This window comes from Petromyzon marinus, chromosome 19 (assembly GCF_048934315.1).
Source record: "Petromyzon marinus isolate PM22_M1 ecotype Great Lakes invasive population chromosome 19, UKy_Petmar_22M1.pri1.0, whole genome shotgun sequence".
Classification (NCBI taxonomy): domain Eukaryota; kingdom Metazoa; phylum Chordata; class Hyperoartia; order Petromyzontiformes; family Petromyzontidae; genus Petromyzon; species Petromyzon marinus.
In genome coordinates this window covers 11,281,583-11,303,386 of record NC_133685.1, presented here as the reverse complement: position 1 = coordinate 11,303,386, position 21,804 = coordinate 11,281,583, and the positions used below count along the sequence as shown (strand labels likewise).

At 43.5% G+C, this 21,804-nt stretch overlaps 1 protein-coding gene across 4 annotated transcripts in view; it reads right to left on the bottom strand.

Moving 5' to 3' along the window:
- LOC116943840 (uncharacterized) overlaps positions 1 to 19,695 on the bottom strand; it is a 78,727-nt gene extending 59,032 nt beyond the window's left edge. Inside the window, exons 1-3 of one of the 4 annotated variants that reach the window (XM_032957087.2) lie at positions 18,537 to 19,694; positions 13,947 to 14,071; positions 2,850 to 4,381 (exon numbers count right to left, since the gene is read on the bottom strand). In XM_032957087.2, coding sequence (XP_032812978.2) covers positions 2,850 to 4,353 — 1,504 coding nt within the window. In that variant the 5' untranslated portion in view covers positions 4,354 to 4,381; positions 13,947 to 14,071; positions 18,537 to 19,694. Of the gene's footprint in view, positions 1 to 2,849; positions 4,382 to 13,946; positions 14,072 to 18,536 lie in introns of all 4 variants that reach the window. The other 3 variants (XM_032957088.2, XM_032957086.2, XM_032957089.2) reach the window with 3 other exon arrangements.
- Positions 19,696 to 21,804: the final 2,109 nt, after the last annotated feature.

Here is a 21,804-nt window from a genome sequence, read left to right as displayed (position 1 = left end):
ATGGAGGTAAGGGTGGAGTGCGGAGAAGAGGAGACAGAGCGCGGGAGGGGTCTAGACGATGGAGTAACATGGTTCTAGGAGTGTTGGGACAAGAAATGAGCCATGTTGGCTTAAATCAAGTACGGTCCACAACAGCTGAAGTCTGTTTTCCAATGGTCATGTTAACATAGCAATAAAACCAGGTGAGTGTCGCATTGAACTGTGATGTGGCTTAGTGGTAGTACATTCGCCACTTTTTGTAGAGTTTTACAGTTCTAATACAGCGGTCACCCTGATTATGAGTGCGGTTGTAATGGTAATACGCGCAATCTGACATAATTCGCAAGAGTAGGCCATTGTATGCCATCTTCAGGATCTAAATTTGAAAATTACCCACACATTACTCAATTGAGATTATACATAGCAATCGTAGCCCCCCTATTGACAGACTAATTGTCCAGGTCACTCTTGCAAACAAGACTCATCGTAGTCTATTGACTTCTCCTCACCTGGTTAAACAAAATGAACTTTAAACTTGAACGGGATCAACAGGCAAATGAGAAACCTGCGCTGTGATGTCACTCACTCGACTACCTGGCAGAATGACATCAAGCAAATGTCTTTTAGCGTATTCCCTTGTCCAAATCATCCAGGATGCACTCCATCTATGCTATGATGAGTGATCACCATGCTTAACAGGTATTGTAGGCCACAGGGCTACGTTGTGAGCAACAGAGGACAGTACAGCAAAATCCATTGCTGTAATGTACGTCTCTACTGCCACACCTATGCTTGCCACCTTCACCAACCTGCAATGCCCACGATGCACCCATCAAGCCTGAAGTGGGGCGAAGTGGTACACTCAGTACAGAACACTGTTCCGGGAATTACTTTGTCATGCCACATCAATGATGCGGTGGTGTGCAAAACGTACGTGCGAATAGTGCTTGCGTTACCACATGCACTGAAGGACGGTGTGTAATCTTGTTATGGATAGGCAAAGTTCGTACTCTAGTGGTAGTGCCTCATGCCAATAATCCTTATTCCAAGCCAGCCTAGCAGTATTCCCGGAATTATAGCGTGAGAAATTAAGCCCTGAGTACAATGCATACACTGCATACACTTTAATGGATTAGATATGATCAGGTCACATCAAAGCAGAATTATCACCCTGCTCAATCAAGCAATAGGGCAGTGCACATATGTTGGCAACCTTGAGTAAATGATGTAAATTCCACATTCCCATAGCAATGGTCAGTCTCTCTATAAGTTGATGACTGTTGTGTTGATTATTTATGAAAGAACGTCTCATTAAGTCTGACTATTCTTTTTCAGGAGGGTTCTCCATGGGATATTTGGTCAAATAATATTTTAACATGTTTTAATATGTAACGAAATATTAGAAAATCCAGAGAAACCCCACTCAAATGCTGGCGGAACATTCAAACTTAAATGGATCTCCGAGAAAGTTTGACACCCACTTGCTGTGCTGCTTTCTTTGAGAACGTCATTATCCTACTTATCAGTGTCTAATTCTGAAATGTATCATAATCAAAACCTATACACGAAATAAAAGCATTGTATTTTATGAAGCCATTGCAAAACAAATACCCCTCAACATTGGCGTAGTAACTAAATTATCAGCTTAGGGGGTGCGCCAATCGGTCAGGAGGGGCCCCAATATTTGATTTGCGCATTTGCCGAAGCCAAACGTTGCCGCTCTAATTAAAATTGTAAGTAAAATTTGGATCGTAAATTAAAGTATTTTCATTAAAATGCATTTCAACCCCGTTTTTATTCCATTACATTGTTTAAAACATATCTCATGGTCACTGGCTGAGCCAGTGGGGGGATGGGGGTGGGGTGGCACGTGCCCCCCCCAATGATCCAATCGAAATCCCTAATTTCGATCGGATCATTTGGGGTTTATTAGTAATAAATCGGCATTTTGCGACCCCCACTGCCACTGTATAGCATATTATTATGTGCCAGGGACGCTATGAGATGATAGGACAATAGTCTGAGTCCATAATTGGCAATAAGTAACGGCAAAGCAGTTATAAGCGACTCACAAAATTGTGCGCAGTTGCATATACAGTAAACGACTTCCCTGAAGGCATTCACCTTCAGCGAGCGCGATGCCGATCACACATGGTTCGAATTCGACCCTCGATCGATGGCTGCACCATCGCCGCACACGCGTCGAATAAAAAACTAGAGACAAGTCTTTACTTACTAACAACTCCTATCATTTTTCATTGCTAGAGGAGTTGCCCCCCCCTACCTGAAAATCCTGGCTCTGCCATTGCTCACGGTGATTGTCAAGGGGGCCCCAACTCGCAGCTTTGGCCACCAGGGCGGGCCAGGGCACCCCCTGCCCCCACGCTAGTTGCGCTGCTGCCTGCCATGAAGACCCTGTCTAAGTCATCATTGCGCCAGCAAAGGAGTTGCCCCCTGAGTTAGGTTGCGTGCCATTCATTGTATTGCGATGTAAGCCCTGCTCATGCCATCACCAGTGGCCTGTGCTACCCTGTTACAAGTCTGGGAGCACGCACCCGTCTAGGCAGTGTTTATCTTCACCTATCAACACCAAACCCTTGCAAATCCTTCTAGCTCATTCCCGAGGTGAGTTTCCCTGCCATTTATATCGCTCACCGGCAGCTGTCAAGCTGCCAGTCAGGAGGCCCGTTTGCTGAAGAGACACATGACTGAAACGCACGTGATGTCGGAGTAAATAGAGCCAGGTTTGGCAGGGTCAACCAGACGGAATTGAGACCCATGAAGCCCAAACCCACTTCACTGTTGGGACCGCAGTGTGGGACACAAACCCACCACACTGTGGGACAAATGGGAGGGATGAGTTAGCTCACCTTTACCTTGCTGCTGCACCTTGGGCTCGGCCGTGTAGTTCCTTCCAAAGATGTGCCACACAGGTCGCAGACACCCGAAGAGTCCGTCCAGGATCCCACCGCCCGTCGAGCGGTTCTGCAGCATGCGTATCCGCACTCCAGCACCAGCGGCGCCACCGGCGGTTGCGCCGACTCCAGCTCGGCGCGGCTCCTGCCTCACCGGCCCCGGAAGTACTTCCTTCCCATCGTTGTCATCTTCGTCGTCATCGTCGTCCTCGTCCCCGGCATCGCCCGATGCCGTGGCCTCTCCCCCTCCTCCGCCACTGCAGCCACCAGCTGTCCCCACTGCCTTGTAGTAGTCGTCGTCGTCGTCATCATCGTCGTCCTCGCCTTCCCGCACGTCCTCGTACGGGTGCAGCAGCTTGTGCGTTATCTGCATGCAGTCGTCCTCCACGATGGCCGGCAGCAGAGCATGGTCTGTCGTGGGCACCGCAGCTGCCTCCTCGGTTTGCGTGTCTAGGGTCGAGCAAGGCAGGATGGGCTGGGGTGACCGGCGGTGGTGATGGTGGTGCTGATGGAGGTGGTGGTGAAGGTCACTCGCTTCCTTGCACGGGTCTCCGAGGTCGGGCTCCTCCTTGGGGTTGGAGGCTTCCGAGTGGCGGTCCGAGCAGTCGTCGATCTCCTCCAGGTACTTGATGATGCTGCTGCGCGAACGGAAGACGTCCGAGTGGCACTCGTGGAAGATCTCGTGCTCCGAGGATTCTCCGCTGGCGCTGCTGCGGTGGCGCTCCTTGCGCGTGTCGTGCAGCAGCAGGCTGTGGTCCGACTCGCCGCTGGCGCTGCTGCGCACCCGCTCTTTGCCCGATGAGCACGAGTCTGACCGCGACTCCAAGCGCCACTTTCGCTGGTCTGTGTCCCCGCTGCTGCCGGCCGCCTTCCAGCGCTCTAGGTCAGATATGAGGCCCTGCTCCGCACCCCCGGTCATGCTCCTTCGCATCCTGGGCCCACCGTACGTCCTGAGGTCTGAGAGTAGCTCGTCCTCCTGGCTGTCCTTGGAGTCGCCACCTCCGCCACTGCCCTCATAGCTCCTCCTGCGTGCGATCTTCGTGCAGAACTCCTGGAAGCGTTTGCTGTGCTCGGAGTCCTCGACTGCATCACTCCGGATCAGCTCCCTCCGGAGGGGCCGAAGCTCGGTGGATGAGAAGCGGCTCTGCTGGAAATAACGACCCTTCTTGGACCGCGTGTGCCTCTTCCGCATCGGCTGGAAGTCAAAGCAAAACTCATCGAGGTGGTCACTCTGCTCCGACTCCTCATCGTTCGAATGTCTCCGCGGTTTCTCCACGCAGGGTTGCTCCGTCGACAGTGGCGGCTCGGTGCTCTCCGCATCACCACCGATCGCCGATTCTCTGATGGCGCTCGGTTCAGGCAGCTCTGTCCCTACTGCCGGCTCAGGGGGCAGCAGCACCACCCGGCTCAGGGTCTCATCCTGCTGCATGGCCATTATGGCTGTCGGGCAGTAAATCATACCACGTCAGGCCAGAGGCATCCCTAACCTGGATGGAACAACGACAGGAAGTAACATTGCACACGATGTTAAAACGCATTACAATTTACCCAATAAAGTCTTACTGGGTCTCGAAAACTATTTCTACATCGGTCCTGATTGTGATGTTTGGCCTATTCGTATGAGGGTTGAACACTTAAAAGTCAATGCAATCTTGTTAGAATGCCTCCTATAGGCATATTTACAAGTAGATGTCGCATGTCATCTCTGCATGTTCCACCAATCCTGTTCATTGCCCTCAGACTTTGCCATTTGTAATTAACAATAGTTCCTTATTTTATTGCATTTTTACTTTCTAGATATAAATGTTCAAGCATTTATTTATGGATAGTTCCTTAGTCTATATTGGATCATATCTTGCCTCGGTAAAAAAAAATACAGCAATACCTTTTGAAAGGAACCCAACAACGTGTTGCAAAAATAATATACGAAGGTGACACTTTCACCACACCTCCTTCTTGATATGTGCAATAAAAATGACTACCAGTAAGAAAAAAAATACATACATTTGACCAGAGCATTTTAGCCTATTCCGAGCCACAAGCTGACACCCAGTTTCATGCAGGGCCTTATGGAGCTCAACCACGAGGGCCACCCGCACAGTGCCGTTCCACATGCCTCCTTATTGTTCATATTTTTGTCACCATTCAGAGCAGCAGCCATCAGTCGAAGCAATCACACTACTGACAGTATCTGTAAAACGCACGTTGACATATTCCCACCTCCCCCACCCACCCGCCCGTCCGCCTGTCCGCCCGCCCGCCTAACAGGAGAATCTGTTTAATTCGTTACTGCTCGAAGGTGATTTTCTGTCTTATTTGCATCCGCAATGCTGGGGCCGGGGGGGGGCTTGGTTATGCAAGATGCTCCTATTCGCTGGCAACCAGGTCTGTGCCTGTCCCACGGGACCGTGTAGCCGCACTGTACGGTATAATAATGAAGTGAGAATCCCATGGGAAGGAACAGGAAAATAGCGCACGGAGCCCAACGCGGCTCCAGATGGGCATTTATCTGTGACTGGTCGGCACCGCCAAGAGCCATGGCGATGCGATAATGGCAGAGCATCGAGCACGGCTGCGCGAGGGTTATCCCCAAATGTTCTGCTCCAATGACAATCTCGTGCCGTATGGGACGGTTAAACCGTCGTGTGTATACATGTGACAATTGTACGGGCATTTACGAAATGAATTAACATTATGGTATAAATGTGAACATTCATGCACTATGTGTATGCACATCACTTACACATGTGTATGCATATATATGTGCATATGAACACATATATACATCTAATTTGGTTAGCTGGTTAACTAATGTCATTGTATCCTCGTAGCTATTAATATTTACATTGCGTATTGGTTTGCCATGAGAGATACTTAATTGTTTTTTATATCAGGACATAGGTCGATGAGTGATATTAATACTTCTCATACCAGTTTTAGAATAGCATATTCTTGAGAAGGGGCATATGCATGCACATATGCATGCACATATGCATGATAGCGTGCAAAATAACAAGCTAAATTGTTAATTTGCATGCAAATTAATGTACGCGGGCACCCATATTTATGGAGATTGTATGTAGATGCACTGCACAGGGATTGCCTTCTGACCTTAACCCAAATAAGACTGATCTTAATTGAATGCACCTGCTTGGGCAATAAATGATCAGGTTTTATGAAGCATTAAGGGCAGGAATTTTTGTTAAAATAATGCGACCATATCACCATGGCATTGATTGAAGACAAGAACATTGAACAGGTCTATCTTTTGATTATGCAAATAAAAAATATATTTATTTTACGTTTACTGGATTTTTTTCTTCAGTTGGTAATTATTCCAGGGAATAATGAAACACATACGGAGGAGAGTTGTGCTGGGCACAACACTATACTTGATCCACTGAGATACTGGGTGAAATTCCAGACAGCCACTGCCTGCGATTTAAGCTTGGGTTTCAAGATTAAAGAGTCGATGCTTGTAGCCTCGTCGATAATATTCGGAAAAAAAATACATGAAGTTTGGTTGTTCACTTAATTTGGCTTCAATTAAAACTCTGAGAATTAAACACAGTTTTACATGGAGTGAACCGTTTTTTTGTTCTATGTAGCAGGGTGTGCGGGACTGCACACTCGAGTGTGTACATAAAAAGGTCACTTTAAGAGCTCTCAGAAGTAATCCTGTCCTAACCCCTTCTGTGTGTAATTCTCCAATGTGGCATGATGATGCACTGTTGTGCAAGAGTGAGATGACACTGATAATACAATTGGAGTAAAATTATGGACAAAGAACATGAACAAATATTTCAATAATCACTGCTCGGTAAACAGAGCCGCACGACTCTCAGTTATAAAATCACAATTTCAAACCAAAGTTATCTCAGCACTTCCTCATTCAAATAAGTAGGGACTCATAAGGCTGCACCATTTAGCGAGAAATGGAGTGTTTTTTTTCTATGGAGAGATTGGTCCTCACCATATTTCTCAGTTAAACATTTTTAAGGATCACTTGAATTCTGCATGGGCAATGAGAACTGCAATGAGCACTGCCCAGTGCTCATTGCATATGTAGTGTTTATAAATACGAATACATTTCTGAGGAGGCACACTGTTTATTGTAAGTCCTTAACACACAGAGGGGTATCCGGTTCCCTCACCCGATACCCTAAGGAGGTACAGCCTCCGGACTCAGCGTAACCTACACACAGGTCTCCTTGATACCTAAGGAGGTACAGCCTCCTAGCTTGGCGGGACTTGCACATCTACCGCTACCCTATCCCAGAGTCCTCCGGCTGGGACCTAGGGGAAGCTATCTGACCCACCGCTGGCCCGGTGGGTCCTGACCACTGGATACGCCGAGCCTTAGCCCTCAGAAGGGCTGGAAGGCTGGGTCCAGGGTCCTAGCTAGTCTTCAGCCCGGGCTGCGGTCTTCGTGTAGGGAGAGAACTCCCCGAGCTCTGCGCGGTTACCCTTCTTATACTCGTTCGTGGCCAGGTACAACCAATCACACATCCCCACGTGGAACCGTCTGATTGGTTTTCCCCAACTGTGGCTACGATCCACTTCACCTCGTCTGACCCCAACCGTTATGTACACCGAGGTAACGCTGCACTGCCTCCTTGATACCTGGTGGCAATGCAGGTTACCGCACAGTGCGTAGTTAACACCTCTACATAGGCACATTTGGCATTTTGTGCACAAATTGCAATGTGTGAATGTGCATTCTACCAATTGCATTAATGGATGCATTAGGAAGTTTTATCAATGGACCGGTTTAGAAAGTAAAGTGCATGCAGCAGATGACCCGAGGCAGAAACAAGTTTCAGAGGATTGAAAATAAAAGAAGGATTCCCACAGAAGACAGCAGGCTCATATGTCAGAGGAAAGCAAGACCTTTGGAAGGCACGACTTCAAGCTGAGCTATTATGTGTATAAATACACAAGTGGCTTTTATTTTGACCTTCGAGCTGAGTCAATATAGGCTGGATTTTAGTTAAAAAAGCAAGATGCCCAGAGTGCTTGAGCATTTCTTGTGCTCGGTCACACTTTGTAAATGGGCAAATAAATACAAAATTCGATCAAATCAATACATCAATGAAACAGTAGTGTTGGAGTGGGGCAGTTCACTCTGAGCTCACATGCGACCACATACACGCGCTTGCGGGCGGGCCTGTGGTCCGGTGGTCCTTTAACTTGAAATTGAAGAAGCGGTGCAGGATTTAGCAATGGGCCCGTTTTGCATCATCAGGAGATGAGCACACACTGCAGGCTTGAATTGGGACAATTATCTTACGAGCTATTATTGGTTTGCGTAGTCACGAATACCGGTTTTCAGGAGCGCATTGTGCCTGTTATATAATAACGCAGCGGTAGACAAAGGAAACTAGTGGCTCATTGCTGTCCCACCGAATACCTTCCGAACCCACTGATGTGCTGCTCCTCAGAGCAGGCCGCTCTGCTTTGTCATCATGGACAGTGGCAGCGATAAGAAAAGGCAGCCAACTCCTACCAGGCACTCCAATTTGCCTAAACCAATTTGCGAACAGATACTGTTGATATAGAGGCCCTCATATAAATAGCCATGTCTTACGATGTACTTACCATTCTATTTTCTGATATATGCAGATTCTCGTGCCCCAATTTATTATGCAAAGTTTAACTTAAATTACTTAGCCTCCCTAGAAATGAGGGTTACAAATGTGTATGTATGATTCATAATTAGTTTATTTTGGGTTTAAATCGTGAATTTATAATGCCGGTCTATTTAACCATAACCCCCCCATCACCCAACAAGCTAATAAAAGCAAGTATTCACATGGCCGAATATGCGATTTTATTTGGTTATTCACCAAACAAAATGTTGAAAAGCAAGCACACTTGTTTTACAAGCAGATGCATGCAGTCCAATAGAGATATCAATAATGACATGATTGCTTTGTAATGTCTTTCATCAAATGTGGATTTATGTTAAAGCGATTACATTAAAACGCGAACAATTGCAGGAATAAAGCGTTTTTTGAAAGCTGAATTTCGTTGATAACAGCAGCAATGTGCTGGAAGTAGAAAGTTTTCAATTAGTGCAAACTGTCAGCTGTGACGTATCAATTAGAAACATAAACACTGACAAAAAATACTGAACAAAAGCTGAAAAGTGCACAAAGGAGTATGGACATGATGCATTACTTCGACTCACACTGAAAAATAAGGAGCACATCGAACAGGAAACAGACAGAAATCAAACAATATTAAGAAAAGCACTGTAGATTGGCTGGTGCTCAACACATCGCTAAAAGGATTGCAGGCAATAGATAGACTGGAATGGCAGCCAAAGGACAACCACTGCAGAGATGAAGTGATGAGATCAGTTCATATATAAATGGATTGTATTTGGAGGTCATGTATGTATGTATGAACTTATTTCGAACCGTACATAGCCAATCATGCTAATCGGAGGTGCGGGGGAAGGACAACAATCTAAACACAAAAAGCAGTTCATCAATGGCGACTATTGCTGCTCATGTTGCTGCTGCTTATTATAAAGAAGACGATCAGTCCAGCAATGGTGGGCCTGATGATGATAAGAGGCTGGACTTTTGGAGAAAGCAAATAGACGATCGTCCATGAAGATGGTAGGGTGTATTGGTGAACACCAAGCTTTAGAGGGCTCTTGGATAAACACAATTGGCTGCCATATTGTGCGTGCATCTGTGCCATCCAGAGTACCACTGCTGTTAACACACATTCTACTCAGCTGAATTATTTAAAAGGGCCCTCTCTTCGCTAAGTCGATAAACACTCATACGCACACACGCACACACTCAAGTGTACACGTATGCATGCACTGCACAGGGTGGCATGAAATAATAATCATACATTATGGATGGGGTGTTTTTTTAATACTTATACTCTCGTAAATTGCAGCAATCTTCTTAAACTTTCTGACACTATACACTGCCCATCCACAATTATGTTCCTAATTAATCCATGCAACATTAGATATTGGAGGAAGGTAGAGTTCGTGTGGGTTGTAGGGTCAATTTGTAACCCTCCTTTTTGAACATTTTAGATGGGAAAAGGTGCAGAGGTAATGTCTGTAAATGTGATCGTAGTTTATGCATACATAGTCTTATTTTGCATGAATTAGAAATAATAAGAGTTTCTTTCAGCTAAATCTGAGTGAGAGTCTGGCAAAATGCTATCATGTTTGAGAGGAATATCTAGGTATACATCCTGTAGGAGTATTCCAAATAAAAGAGCCAGTTTCATAGCAAAACTGAATGATAAAGGAATTTCAGATGTTTATTATATTCTTGGTTCTTTCGGTAAAGTCACGTAGAAGGGAAACAATAAAATAAAATATATATAAAACAAGACTTTACCGAAAGAACCAAGAATATGAATCCCTGCAGTCACGAAAGCTTTAAATCAAAATGTTTATTATATTTAGTATAATCAACAGAATGTCCAAAATTGTTCAGTATTGTGTTCTGCTAATTTACGTTCTTAAAAAAAAAACATAAAGATCAGGCTTTAAAAAAACAATATACTCAAATTGTTACAATTCTGTGTGTTGACGCTCATGCCCTCTAATTAGCCATAATGTGTTTTGATTCGTTAAATTGATATTTTAGTGCAGGGTATGGGAATGCTCTAAACACAATGACAGCGTTCTGTAAATGTTCCCTGGTTAAACATCTCCCTCCGTGTATCTCCAGTCATTTGTGCATCACATCCTCTGAACAAAACAGCCATAATGTGTGGCAATGAGGTAGAGCAAAAAGCACTGTTATTTTTTCTGTGGTGGAAAATGCATCCTGTGTGTGTGATGGATCTGGCCAAACAGTCATCAAGAGCAGTAGAGCGTGGGATTCTGTCACAATCCCATCAAGTCTACACCTGGGGTCACTTACCATGTGGGTAGATTTTAGATATTTAATGTAATGATGCCTCAATAATTTCTTCTGTTCAAAAAGGAAGACAAAGAAAAGTCATTTGAAGATAATTACAAACCCATGAGCTTCTCGACACAAGTAATGGAGAATGAGAGTAATGCTTCATTTAGAAGCCAAACAACCACGATAAATAGATGGTTTTAGAGGCAGGTTTCTTCCATTGACCACACACGTACAATAAATCAGATTCTAGAATAGACAAATTGATATCAAGTATCATTATACGTGGCTTTTGTAGACTATGAAAACGAATTGTATTCAGTGGAACCAATGCAATCATCCAAGCACTCATAAATCAAGGACCTTGAATGATGTAGAAATGCTCAAATCCATTTCTAAAGATGGAGAACCAACAATGATATTACATACATTCACAAAATACAAATAAGAAGTTGAGTTAGGCAAGGATATACTTTTTCACCAGCATGGTGAAAAATTAACGATCAGAGCAATGGTTCGAACTTCAGCAAATTAAGAACTTAATAACTTAACGAGGCTGAAAATTAGGGCTCAAGATAAATACGAAAACAAAAGTCATGTACAACAAGCTTTCTTAAACAAAACAATATAATTATTGTAGGAGGAACACACAACACAGTATGTATATCTCTAGCAATTATTGCAGGCAGGCCAGCATCAAAATGATGAAATTTGGACTGAGTTGTTTTTGGAAAATCTTATTTCATACGATTGATTTACAACATATCAATGTGCCTAGAAAGGACAGAATTCGGTAATCGCATATTACCTGCCATGGCATATGGTTTGGAAACTTAGACTTTGACAAACATGGTACGAAAGCTTTAAAGTATGGAAAGATGCATGCTGGGAATTACACTGAGAGACAGAAAGAAAAATACAGGGATCAGAGAACAAAGAACGATTATAGAAAAGTAAATGGTCTTGGGCAGGACATTGGATGAGGCTGGTAACAGAAAGGCAGCCAAAGGAGGGAAACATTCCGATGAGGACAATCAGTGGGAAGTGGAGCAATGAGATCAGCTTATCAGATCAGAATCTGTATTTATCCTGGAGAAATCCAATTAGCTATGAAGCTCTTTTCCACAGATGTCCAGTAGTGTGAGATGTATTGTGGCATTGTAAGAGACGGGAATTATGTCTTCACCCACATGATGGTATGTGTGATTGGGGAACTATCACGTTGTTTTATTTCCTCATCATCACATGGTGTGATTTAAAGATTCGTGTTTTTTCTCTCTCGTAATTGTGTGTTCAAAGGCTGCACATTTTACAAATAAAAATGTTACCAGTGCGCTGCATGTCACAGTGGTGAGACGTGCAAACACCCATGCCATGGTCATTAAAACAGCCCTGCATTGGCTGCTGGTTTATTAATGATCTTGTCACTGTCTGACACTTTGCTCAACTGGCTTTGTGCATGCATGGTGTGTTAATGTCACAAGTGGCATCTTGAAAAGTGCAAAGTTAATGCATGTGTCTACCGATGTTTGATTGTAATGTTAATTTAAGAAGTTTAAAAAAAATGTTTTTACGATAATCTTCAATTATCCCACATTGCAAATGGAATTCTATGGAACAATGGAATCCATTGGTGTGCAGATACGAGGTGGATTACTACATTACAGGATTGTGAGAGATGGTGTCTGCTTAGCAGTGGATTGACCATGAGTAATGATGCTGGTGGCTGATCTGTCAGCGACATGGGGGTGCACCCCACCTAAAAATCTGATTTACAAAATACAGTTTATGTAATTTAAAAGAAAACAAAAACGTGTATTTTTATAATTATAACAACACAATTACAATATTTTGTTTAAAGAAAACAAAGACGTGTAATATATTTTGTTATTAACAATACTATAAAAAAGAACTGTAAAAAAAATGTAAAGTTCTTTTCCAAAGAAATTCGGATAATTAAAAAAAATCCTTTTTTTTGGAACTTAAAAACAATTCTTATAGAATAGATTGTCATATAATTTATTTAAATCGACACCATCTATATATGGGGGTGGCACCTCGAACTGCCTCAGGGAGAAAGCATTTACGGCATCTCCATGGCCAGTTCAAAACCCGACCCCCTTCTTGAGTGCCAGCCATGGAAAAATTGGGAGGCAAGAGGGCTCTCACGAATTACGCCCCTGGCCAACAACGAGCTGCCATTCTAAACCATTTGAATCGAGATTGCCCGATGCAAATAGACTCCTCCCTCAATGCATCTCCCATCCAGGTGCAAGAAAAGTCGAGGCTCTTTACTGGATGTTACTCTCTTGTTAGTATTGTCTGCCTTGTGAGCGCCGGGACAATTGTTCTGTCTCGTTTGCCTTCTCTGCTCGTCATGTTTTTGCTTTCTCGTTGGTACTGTGTTATCTGCACTCACCATCTTGCGCTGTCTAAATGCTGTCGTCTGTACTTTTTGTCCGCATCTCTCCATCATGTTTGTACTCTCTCGCCTGTTCTGTCTGACTTGTTTCCGTTGCCCAGTTTGCACTATTTGTCGAGTTTGTATCGTCCATCTTATTAAAAAGGGGAAATTATCATAAATTATCGTAATGGTCGTAAAATCATATTGTACGATATCCCCTGGCTCCACCAGCCGCTCCTGGTCTCTTTGTAGTATTTTAGTTTCTCATTCATGCTTTTTTTAAACTTTGCACCAATATTGTTTTGTTCCGCAGTCTCTTACTGTAATTTCATTATCACCAAGGTATAATGTTGAAAATGAACGTGCTTCTCAATCGATAACATCAACGTCACTGACTGGATGACTGACAAAAGTCGACCATATGCATCTGGCCTGTCTCTTACTTATCTCTCATGTATCTTCACACAGCATTTGTTGACGAACTGCAAGGGTTACAGTGATTTAATTTATTCAGTGTTGTTCTGTTTACCGTATCTAAAGTCCATACACTGATTCGGCATTCCTTTTAATTCGGTCTACAGAAAGGAATTTCAAAGCAGCCGCCAGTGAAACACTGCTCTCTGCATTCTTGTCTCACCAATGGTGGACCTGCTGTGCCCAACACAGATTATGGCACAAAAACAAAATGCAGGCTGCAATGTTGCCGACCAAATCTGCTGACAAGCAGCGGCTGTGAAATCCCTGCTTGTGGGAACTCACCATTGATGATCTCGAGATGGTGGGACAACTCTTCCTTTTTTTGTTTTCTCCGGAGCCCAGAGCCAGTATTTCAGTGGCACTTACTCGGCAATTACGCGGACATTGGAATCCCGCAAGCTTCCCAGCTTAGGGTACATAAAAAAAACAGACGTGTTGGCATCAGTAGGTATCATGGAACAGGTGTTTGACTACTTTATGTCCACGGAGAGAAATGCTGATCTCTGGACAGGCTTAAGTCGGTGTTGTCCATGGAGGGAGTGAGGGTTGTCTCTTAAACATTCACGTGGTGGGTTGAGCCCAGCTACAAAACAAACTCGTCTGACATCCAGGTTCAATAAGGTAAAACAAAGGTAGGGTTTTTTTTCTTCGTTATGCAAGGACCTATGTGCCTTTGCTTCTACCCCTTTTGCTTGAATAACATCTATGAATTAAAGCCACGGGGTGGATCTGCGGCACTTTGGGTGTCTGGGCACCTGAATTCGATGATTGCCCAAACCCACGCTGATATTCACCAACCCGCACTGACTAGCGTGGTGAAATTATGGTCAAACAATCCCCGTGCAAATTATTATTATTGCTGAAGCGCATTGGGCTTCATTTATGTATTTCTGGACAACAACTGGTTGAAAGCAGTGGCAATTTGGCCATTTGTTCTACCAAAAGCTGATAGAAACAACCTGAAAAATTACACAAATAGGCAAATGTCCTCAATCACGTGCAATTAAATAACACCAACATACAGCCTGCACTTAGCCTAGAAAGAATGAATATTCTGTTTTGAGGTGAGGGAACCAAGATAAATATTAGTTCCACGTTGGTGATAAAGATCAAAGGTGATGGGGAAGAGATGGATATGATTGGGCTTCCCATCAGGGGCATATGAATCTTGTTGCAGGCATCTCCTTCCACTCCAAGGAGTTGTTTGGAAAGAGACTCCTCAATCGATAGCAGCACAAGGCCCAGAAATTATTGATGGAGAGATAATGTATTTGGTTACCATCGTAAGATAATATTCAGCCCTTAGCTCCTTCAAAGCCACGGTCGGTAGGGGCAGTATGCAGAAAACGTGTACACAAAATGCACAGAAAATATATTAAAACATATTTGGCCTAAATCTGTTTTCTTTCAGATTCCCTTTGCGCTAGAATGTGGATCGTAAAAAAACAACAAAACTATAGCAAATTGAATTGGTTTGCTTTGTTAGTTTAACTTTAAAAAGCTGAATTTTAATTGCAGATGCGAACTAGTGTGGGGTAAAAAAAACCCTCAGGCCTATTCTAGGAAATAATTAAAGCTGTGCAGTGCCTTGCACATTTACAGAATGCCACTGCACCAGAAAGCACATTGCGGTAGAAGCTGGACATTCATTGTTAGACATTGCCGGATCTGATGTCAACCAGCAAATAACCTTGAATCCACACATCTGTTACATTGAAATCACTGTTGGATGTAAGTTGTGATGGATGCACGTTGAACATCTTTCGCACCGCATGTAGCCAACCGTGCTAATTGGGGGTGCCAGGGAACGGCAACAAACTAAACACAAACATCAGTTCTAGAGAAATTAGTTTTCAATTTAATGATGACTGATGACTAAATTGGGAAATTTATACATTAGCTGCACTGACCATCCTAGTGAGGTATGGTCAAACAATCCACATGACCGACACGGCATGAGAAGGCCTTCATTATTTGGGCTGTTAATGATTACTTTATAATTGATTTACGTATACTTTTCCACTTTTAAGTGCTGCTTGAATAGATTTCTACGAAAACGTATCATCTATGCCTTTAGGCTTTATGATGCCAGTATCCATCGCTGTTTTTCAGCAGGCATGTTACTGGTACGTGGTCATAACGTGCTGTCTTTGTGAGGACTGACGCCCTTTCCCGTTGGCATTTTACAAGGTCCCACAACACTCCCGTGCAATGCGAGACTAACTAACGGTGTGACATTGTCGTTGGTGCGAGTTAATGCGCTTTGTAAAAAAAAAATGACAATATTTAAACTAGGGCCTCCACTGTAAACCCACTGTGTCGGTTTAATTGAACTGCTGTCTAAAAGGTATTGAAAACAATGTTCTAGTTCACACACTGGCTGCATGCTTCTTGGTAGAGAAGCTGTACGTGTGGTCATTGATTGACAGCGCGAAGCAGCAGCACCACATAAGTAACCTCGATAAGGACTGTTAAATAACAATCGTTTTGATCGGCAAGGATGTCCTTCACACATGCAGCATTTACGCGCTACCTTAACCACATATTTAGAAATAACACAGCGTGCTTAAAAAATGCGTGTGCTATATGCTTATCAGCGCTTCTCCTGCCTTTGGCATTTCCCCGCTCACTTCTAATCAATCTCATGTCTGCATTCTGCTGATGCACGCTGTTTGAAGACTGCTTAGGAAATTGAAAATAAAATAATGAATGGAACCCATTATTTAAAACGAGGTGGGAGCCAATTGTGAAACACATACATCAATCTACATTGGCTTTCTTGAGCACACATTTATTTTGTAACTAATTTACGAACTAAAAACAAATTGCAGGGTCGCATTTTATTTATAAACACAGGGATGTGATGATTCCTTGATGTGATTGGGCTGGTATCAGGTTCGAGTCCCAGTAGAGGTGATGGTCACATTATGCTTGTTTGTGGGGAAAAGTGTGGATATCTCCATGTATTTCAGCCTATCTAGCCAGATGTTACTCAAAATAGTGCGTATCCATCATTGGGATGGCACATTCGCTTTTGTAATTATGTATATAATCGCTACATGCACATCATATTGATTGGCCATATAGACAATTGGTACCGAGTGAGTGACCAATGTAAATTGTGATGGTCCGGTCACTCTACAAAGTTGAAAATGGGCACAGCTGTAGCCGAGTCTATGCCCGTAAATGAAGTCGTCTGAAAACCAAAGTTGGTTCAATTGGGATGTAAAAAAATTACAGCCCGGAGGTTTACCGGGTTCACTCATAGCACCGGCTCAGCGTGAGATTGAAATTGCTTTTAAATGTCATACTAAACACTGAAAAATATATGTTACCCATCATCAGTGAACCAAATAGTTTGCCTCCCATGGTGGGATGTGATGGAAAAGCCTACTGCTGGTTTAAAGTAATTTATAGAGTCTGTGCATATCTACGACCTAATCATCCTTAATGCACCCAATGTCATTGCATCTTTGCAGGCAAGACAAACTTAAGTCTGGTTAGTACTTGTATGGATGGACCACCAGGGGCTTGCCAGGTGTTATAGACGTGAGGTGGCCAGGAGATGGCAGTGTTGAGGGTTAGCCTCTTGTATGCGTGCTGAGTTTTCTCATAGTTCTCCCGTGTCATCACATATGAAGCTAAATGCTGATTAATCTAAAAAAAGTATTGAGATTAAGTAAGGCTTTCCTGGGTAAATGGTATAAGTATACCGCACGTATGTGTGTTGAACTTTCGCACTGTACGTAGCCATGTAGTATACAGAGTATGCAATTGTGAGGTGGTGAAAGTATTTTCGAACGTGAATTTTAAATGCACCCCCAGCCTCTCATATAAGTATTTGATTCTTGCTCATTATTCTCAAGACCTTTTTTGAGCACCCAACATGTACAACATTTGTGTATGTGTGCAAGGACACGCAATATTGTAAGTACTATGTGTAGCGTATTGTTTCGGCACTGTCACGTTCTTGCATATAATTCTAGTCGAGTGGTGTTTAGGCTAGATTAAACTTCACTAATATGAAACCCGCTGTGCACCAGATTGTATGTCCCATGTTCTCAAACCATTACTACTGTACTTCTCTCCCAGGCTCTGGAATTACAAGGGAATTTACAGTCAGAATAACCTCAGGAGTGTCACATTATCCTTAATTATTTCTTTTATAGGAATAGGTTTTACCCTTTTAACTGGCACAAAAACTGACACCTTTATTCAAGGCATCATGTTTTCTTTTATGCTGAAGTTAGCCCCCCCCCCCACCACTATCCAAATACGTTAAGTAATGTCAGTTGGGTGACCCAATGAGGAATATTTGCAAAATACAATTTCATTACATAGATATTCTCAGCAGCTCTCCCGCAATATTTCTCACCTGATGACGATTGCTTGTGTTGCGATCGAAACGTCGTGATATTGTTATTATTTTTTAAATATTTTTATCTATCTACGTGACTTTAGCGAAAGACCCAAGAATATGAATTTCATTACAATTTTAATGTAACATTTAAGGCTATATCACGTATGTCTGGCAACGATTAGAAATCTTTAAAATTGCAAACATGTTCACACAGCTGTGTTTGTCAGCCCCTCAAATAGAACATTCTCTATATAACGGCCCAGCATCCTGTATTTCATCTACACTAACCAGCATAACTGCTGCTCAAGAGCCGACCTAGGTCTGACTGATAACGCTGGCATGAATGAATGCTGCCAAACAAATAATACCACACTTAGCAATTAGCGGCTGCGTCAATCGCTAATACAAAAACCCTGTGCCGTTGCAACGCGTTTATTTTCCATCACAGCTCGAGTGGAAACGTTACAAATCTGTCAACACAATAACAAACGAAAAGGGGCTTTTTGCCTCACCTTGTTTTAGTGGCTCACGCTGTCTGCCCGGTGCCCGAAAGCCCCGCACTTACGTGCCGACCTCCCTCCCTCTCTCTCTTCTCTCTGTTCGCCCCTCCGATTTCCCACGGCGTCAATGTCACCACCACAAAGTCGGTATCATCCAGCAGCAGTGGACGTTGCCGTCAATGCAGCGGCAAGGGTGGGGTTGCGATGAGCAAAGCCACCCAAATGACCTCTTGTTCGCTCGGGTCTCTTCTCAAACACGCGTGCCTTTGCCCCTGTAGATGTTGGAGCGACGGAGGAGATCTCTGGCTGTTGCGATGCGATCCGAGGTGCAGAACATCGCTGCCGTTGACCTTGGAGTGTCGAGGCGGCAGCAGCAGCAGCAGCAGCTCGCTCCTCTCTGGGCTTCTCAGCGTTTCGCTTGCGCAGGATCTCCAAACCAACGAGACACCGACCGGCCCGTGGCGTCTGAAGACTCCGGCCGCTCCTCCAGTGACGCGCAAATTGGCATCTATCTGCTCGGGGTGGGCACGTGCCGCCTTGTCCTTCCGCACGTCGCCCTTATGTCCGGAGCGCCCTTGGGCATAAAGGGAACTCAGTAACGAGGCGGTTGCGCGTTTCCTTGGTGGGAAATCATCCACTCAACGAAGGGGCTTGCTTGGTCACCCGGAGCCTCCGCGAGAGACTGAGAGAGCGATATTTATTTTTTAAAAAAAATGCCGTTCCGCGTTTAATCCTTCGCACCTCCCCAGTTGCGCAATTCAATCTCTCCGTCTGCCTGTCAGTCCATTGAAATGAACGGCTTGTTTGGCATTCGCACTTGAATATCGCCGCCGCACGATGGAGAGAAGAGTGGGGCGCCTCTCGGGCTGTTCATTTGTTTTTCAGCGATCGCCGTCGAAGATTTTAAATTGCCCGTTCGGTTTGGGGGTTTGGGGGGTGGGGTAAGGGAGCACCTCCGCTGGCTGAACGCTGCTGCTGCTGCTGCCACCGCCCGCCCCTTCGCGAGCCAGCAGCACGATCACGGAACAACAACAAAAATCATCGCGGCGGTGACACCGCCGAGCAGATGTGAAGTCCGCCCTCCCATCCCCTCCCTGCCCCTTGCATTCTGTGCGTGCGGCCAATGGGAGGAGCGCACAGCGGCCTCGCTCCGCCGAGCCCCGTGGGCCGTTTTCCCCAAAGGGCCCCCAAAGCGGGCCAGGCACCACCACCACCACCCCCTCCAGGCACCCCCCGCGGTTGCAACGTCAATTTGTGATGTGGGAGATTTTGAACGGAACGTTTGCATCGACTGCACCGTTTTAATTGGGTGGCGCGCGGTTGCAACGTTTGCACACACACACACATACAAAAAAGAGAAAACAATTTGGGAGATGGAACAACGATGACAACAACTAAATATACATCGTACAATTATAAACGGCGGTGGTTGAGAAATCAATGGATTTTTAAAATGTATATTCTGACTGTTATTGTAACAGTGGTAAGAACAGAAGGTTGTTTCATTGAGTTGGCTTTTTTGAGTGTGTCTGTCTGAGGTTGCACATATTACACGTCTTGAATATGCGTACTATATTTAAACCGCGTTCACACTGGCAGCGACTCTGCTTGATAAAGCAATCCTGCTGCCTTGCCAATGAGAGATATTAAATACATTTCTCAGGTAGGGCTTATTCTCAAAACATCTCTTAAAACATGAATTATTGTACGTTTAATCAGAATTATATATGGTATTGGAATTAAGAAAATTATTTTTTATGAATAATCCCAATTATTGTCCTCTCACAAGTTTCATATATTCACACCAATTGGCCAAGTTTCTTAAGTACATAAGTATTAAATTACATTTGGGCAGAGGTCTTCGTTAAAGGCGGCATAGGTACCATTCGCATTACCTACAGTAACTACCCGTGCATATATAACATGTGCGAATCTACATATTCACTGTGTAGGTTTAATTATTCCGTTCGTGTGTGTCCATGGCCAAACAAAGTTTACCACTCATCTCCAATTATGTTCTTAATATAGTCGAAGAAATTCTATATTCCTATGGCAGGAGCCAGTTTATAAATAAGATAGATATTTTGTATGAAGTGCATGCATGTATATCCTACGAACCTTGTTTAAAAATTAATTAATGTTTTGTTCAGTTTAAATTATAGCAAGAATATACAATGAATAGTACTGAATTGCAGTGTTTTATTGAATGTATTGATTTTTGGGCTAGGCCACAATGATCTGGCCAAATGTTTCTTTAAGACCCTCAACCACCCGACAGTCAAACAAATCAATTTGTGTACACGTGTTTAATGGAATAATCAACATTTTTTCAGCTGAACGGTAATTTGAAGAACGATTTTTAATGAAACGTTTAGCAATTAGATATCAAGTTAAATTTAAAACTATATCAAACGTCATCAGGACAATATCCAGGAAGTCATAATAAAAACCCAAAGGTCTTAACGTCACACATTTGGTCAGATCAATACGTGGCCTAACCTAAAAATCAATAATGAATCTTAATATTCGCTGTGAAAACCTATGTGCTAACACATCCAATAAAATAGCAGGAGAGATAGGTTGCATCAAATTACATGTTTCAACCATGAACATTTCCCAGCTCAATGTGTTCATCTTTAGAAATAATCTTTTGGAATCCAGGGAAGTTCATCCATTGAAAGGACACGTTTAATGAGATGAAGGCCTTTCACACGAACGAGTGATCATCAATATCAGCCCCACAGTTTTAAAGTAGTAGAATTCAGATGAGTTAAGCCCTGCGACTTTGCTTCATGCAGAATGTAAGTAGATATTGCAATATATCACATAGCACACTTCCATATTAGCTGCACACGCAATAACGTAATATAATATTGAATGTCTAATTCATCACAACAGCAGTGCACCCGACAGATCCGGTACTAATGTAATCACATTTCAACTTGCATGCGTTGCAGGTAGATGCATTGTGTCGTCAGGCGATCTTGAACGTGTTTTTTTGTAACCTGGAGCCAAAATGTATCGTACAGTATTTTAAATTACAAATGAGCTCCTATTGTCCCCAACACAGATCTTGGCAAATCCAGACAACAGATAATTATTTATCCTCATCTGCTTAACAAGTATATGCAGGGCTTGTTTGTGGAACACATGTGCGAATTTTGAAAATAATTAAACGTAGAATGCTAGGCTGTATCTGAGGCATCTTTTATTGTTCTGCAGAATGGGCTGTAAATCCACACATCCTCTGTTGTGTCTTTCTGTATGTCCCCTGGTCTGT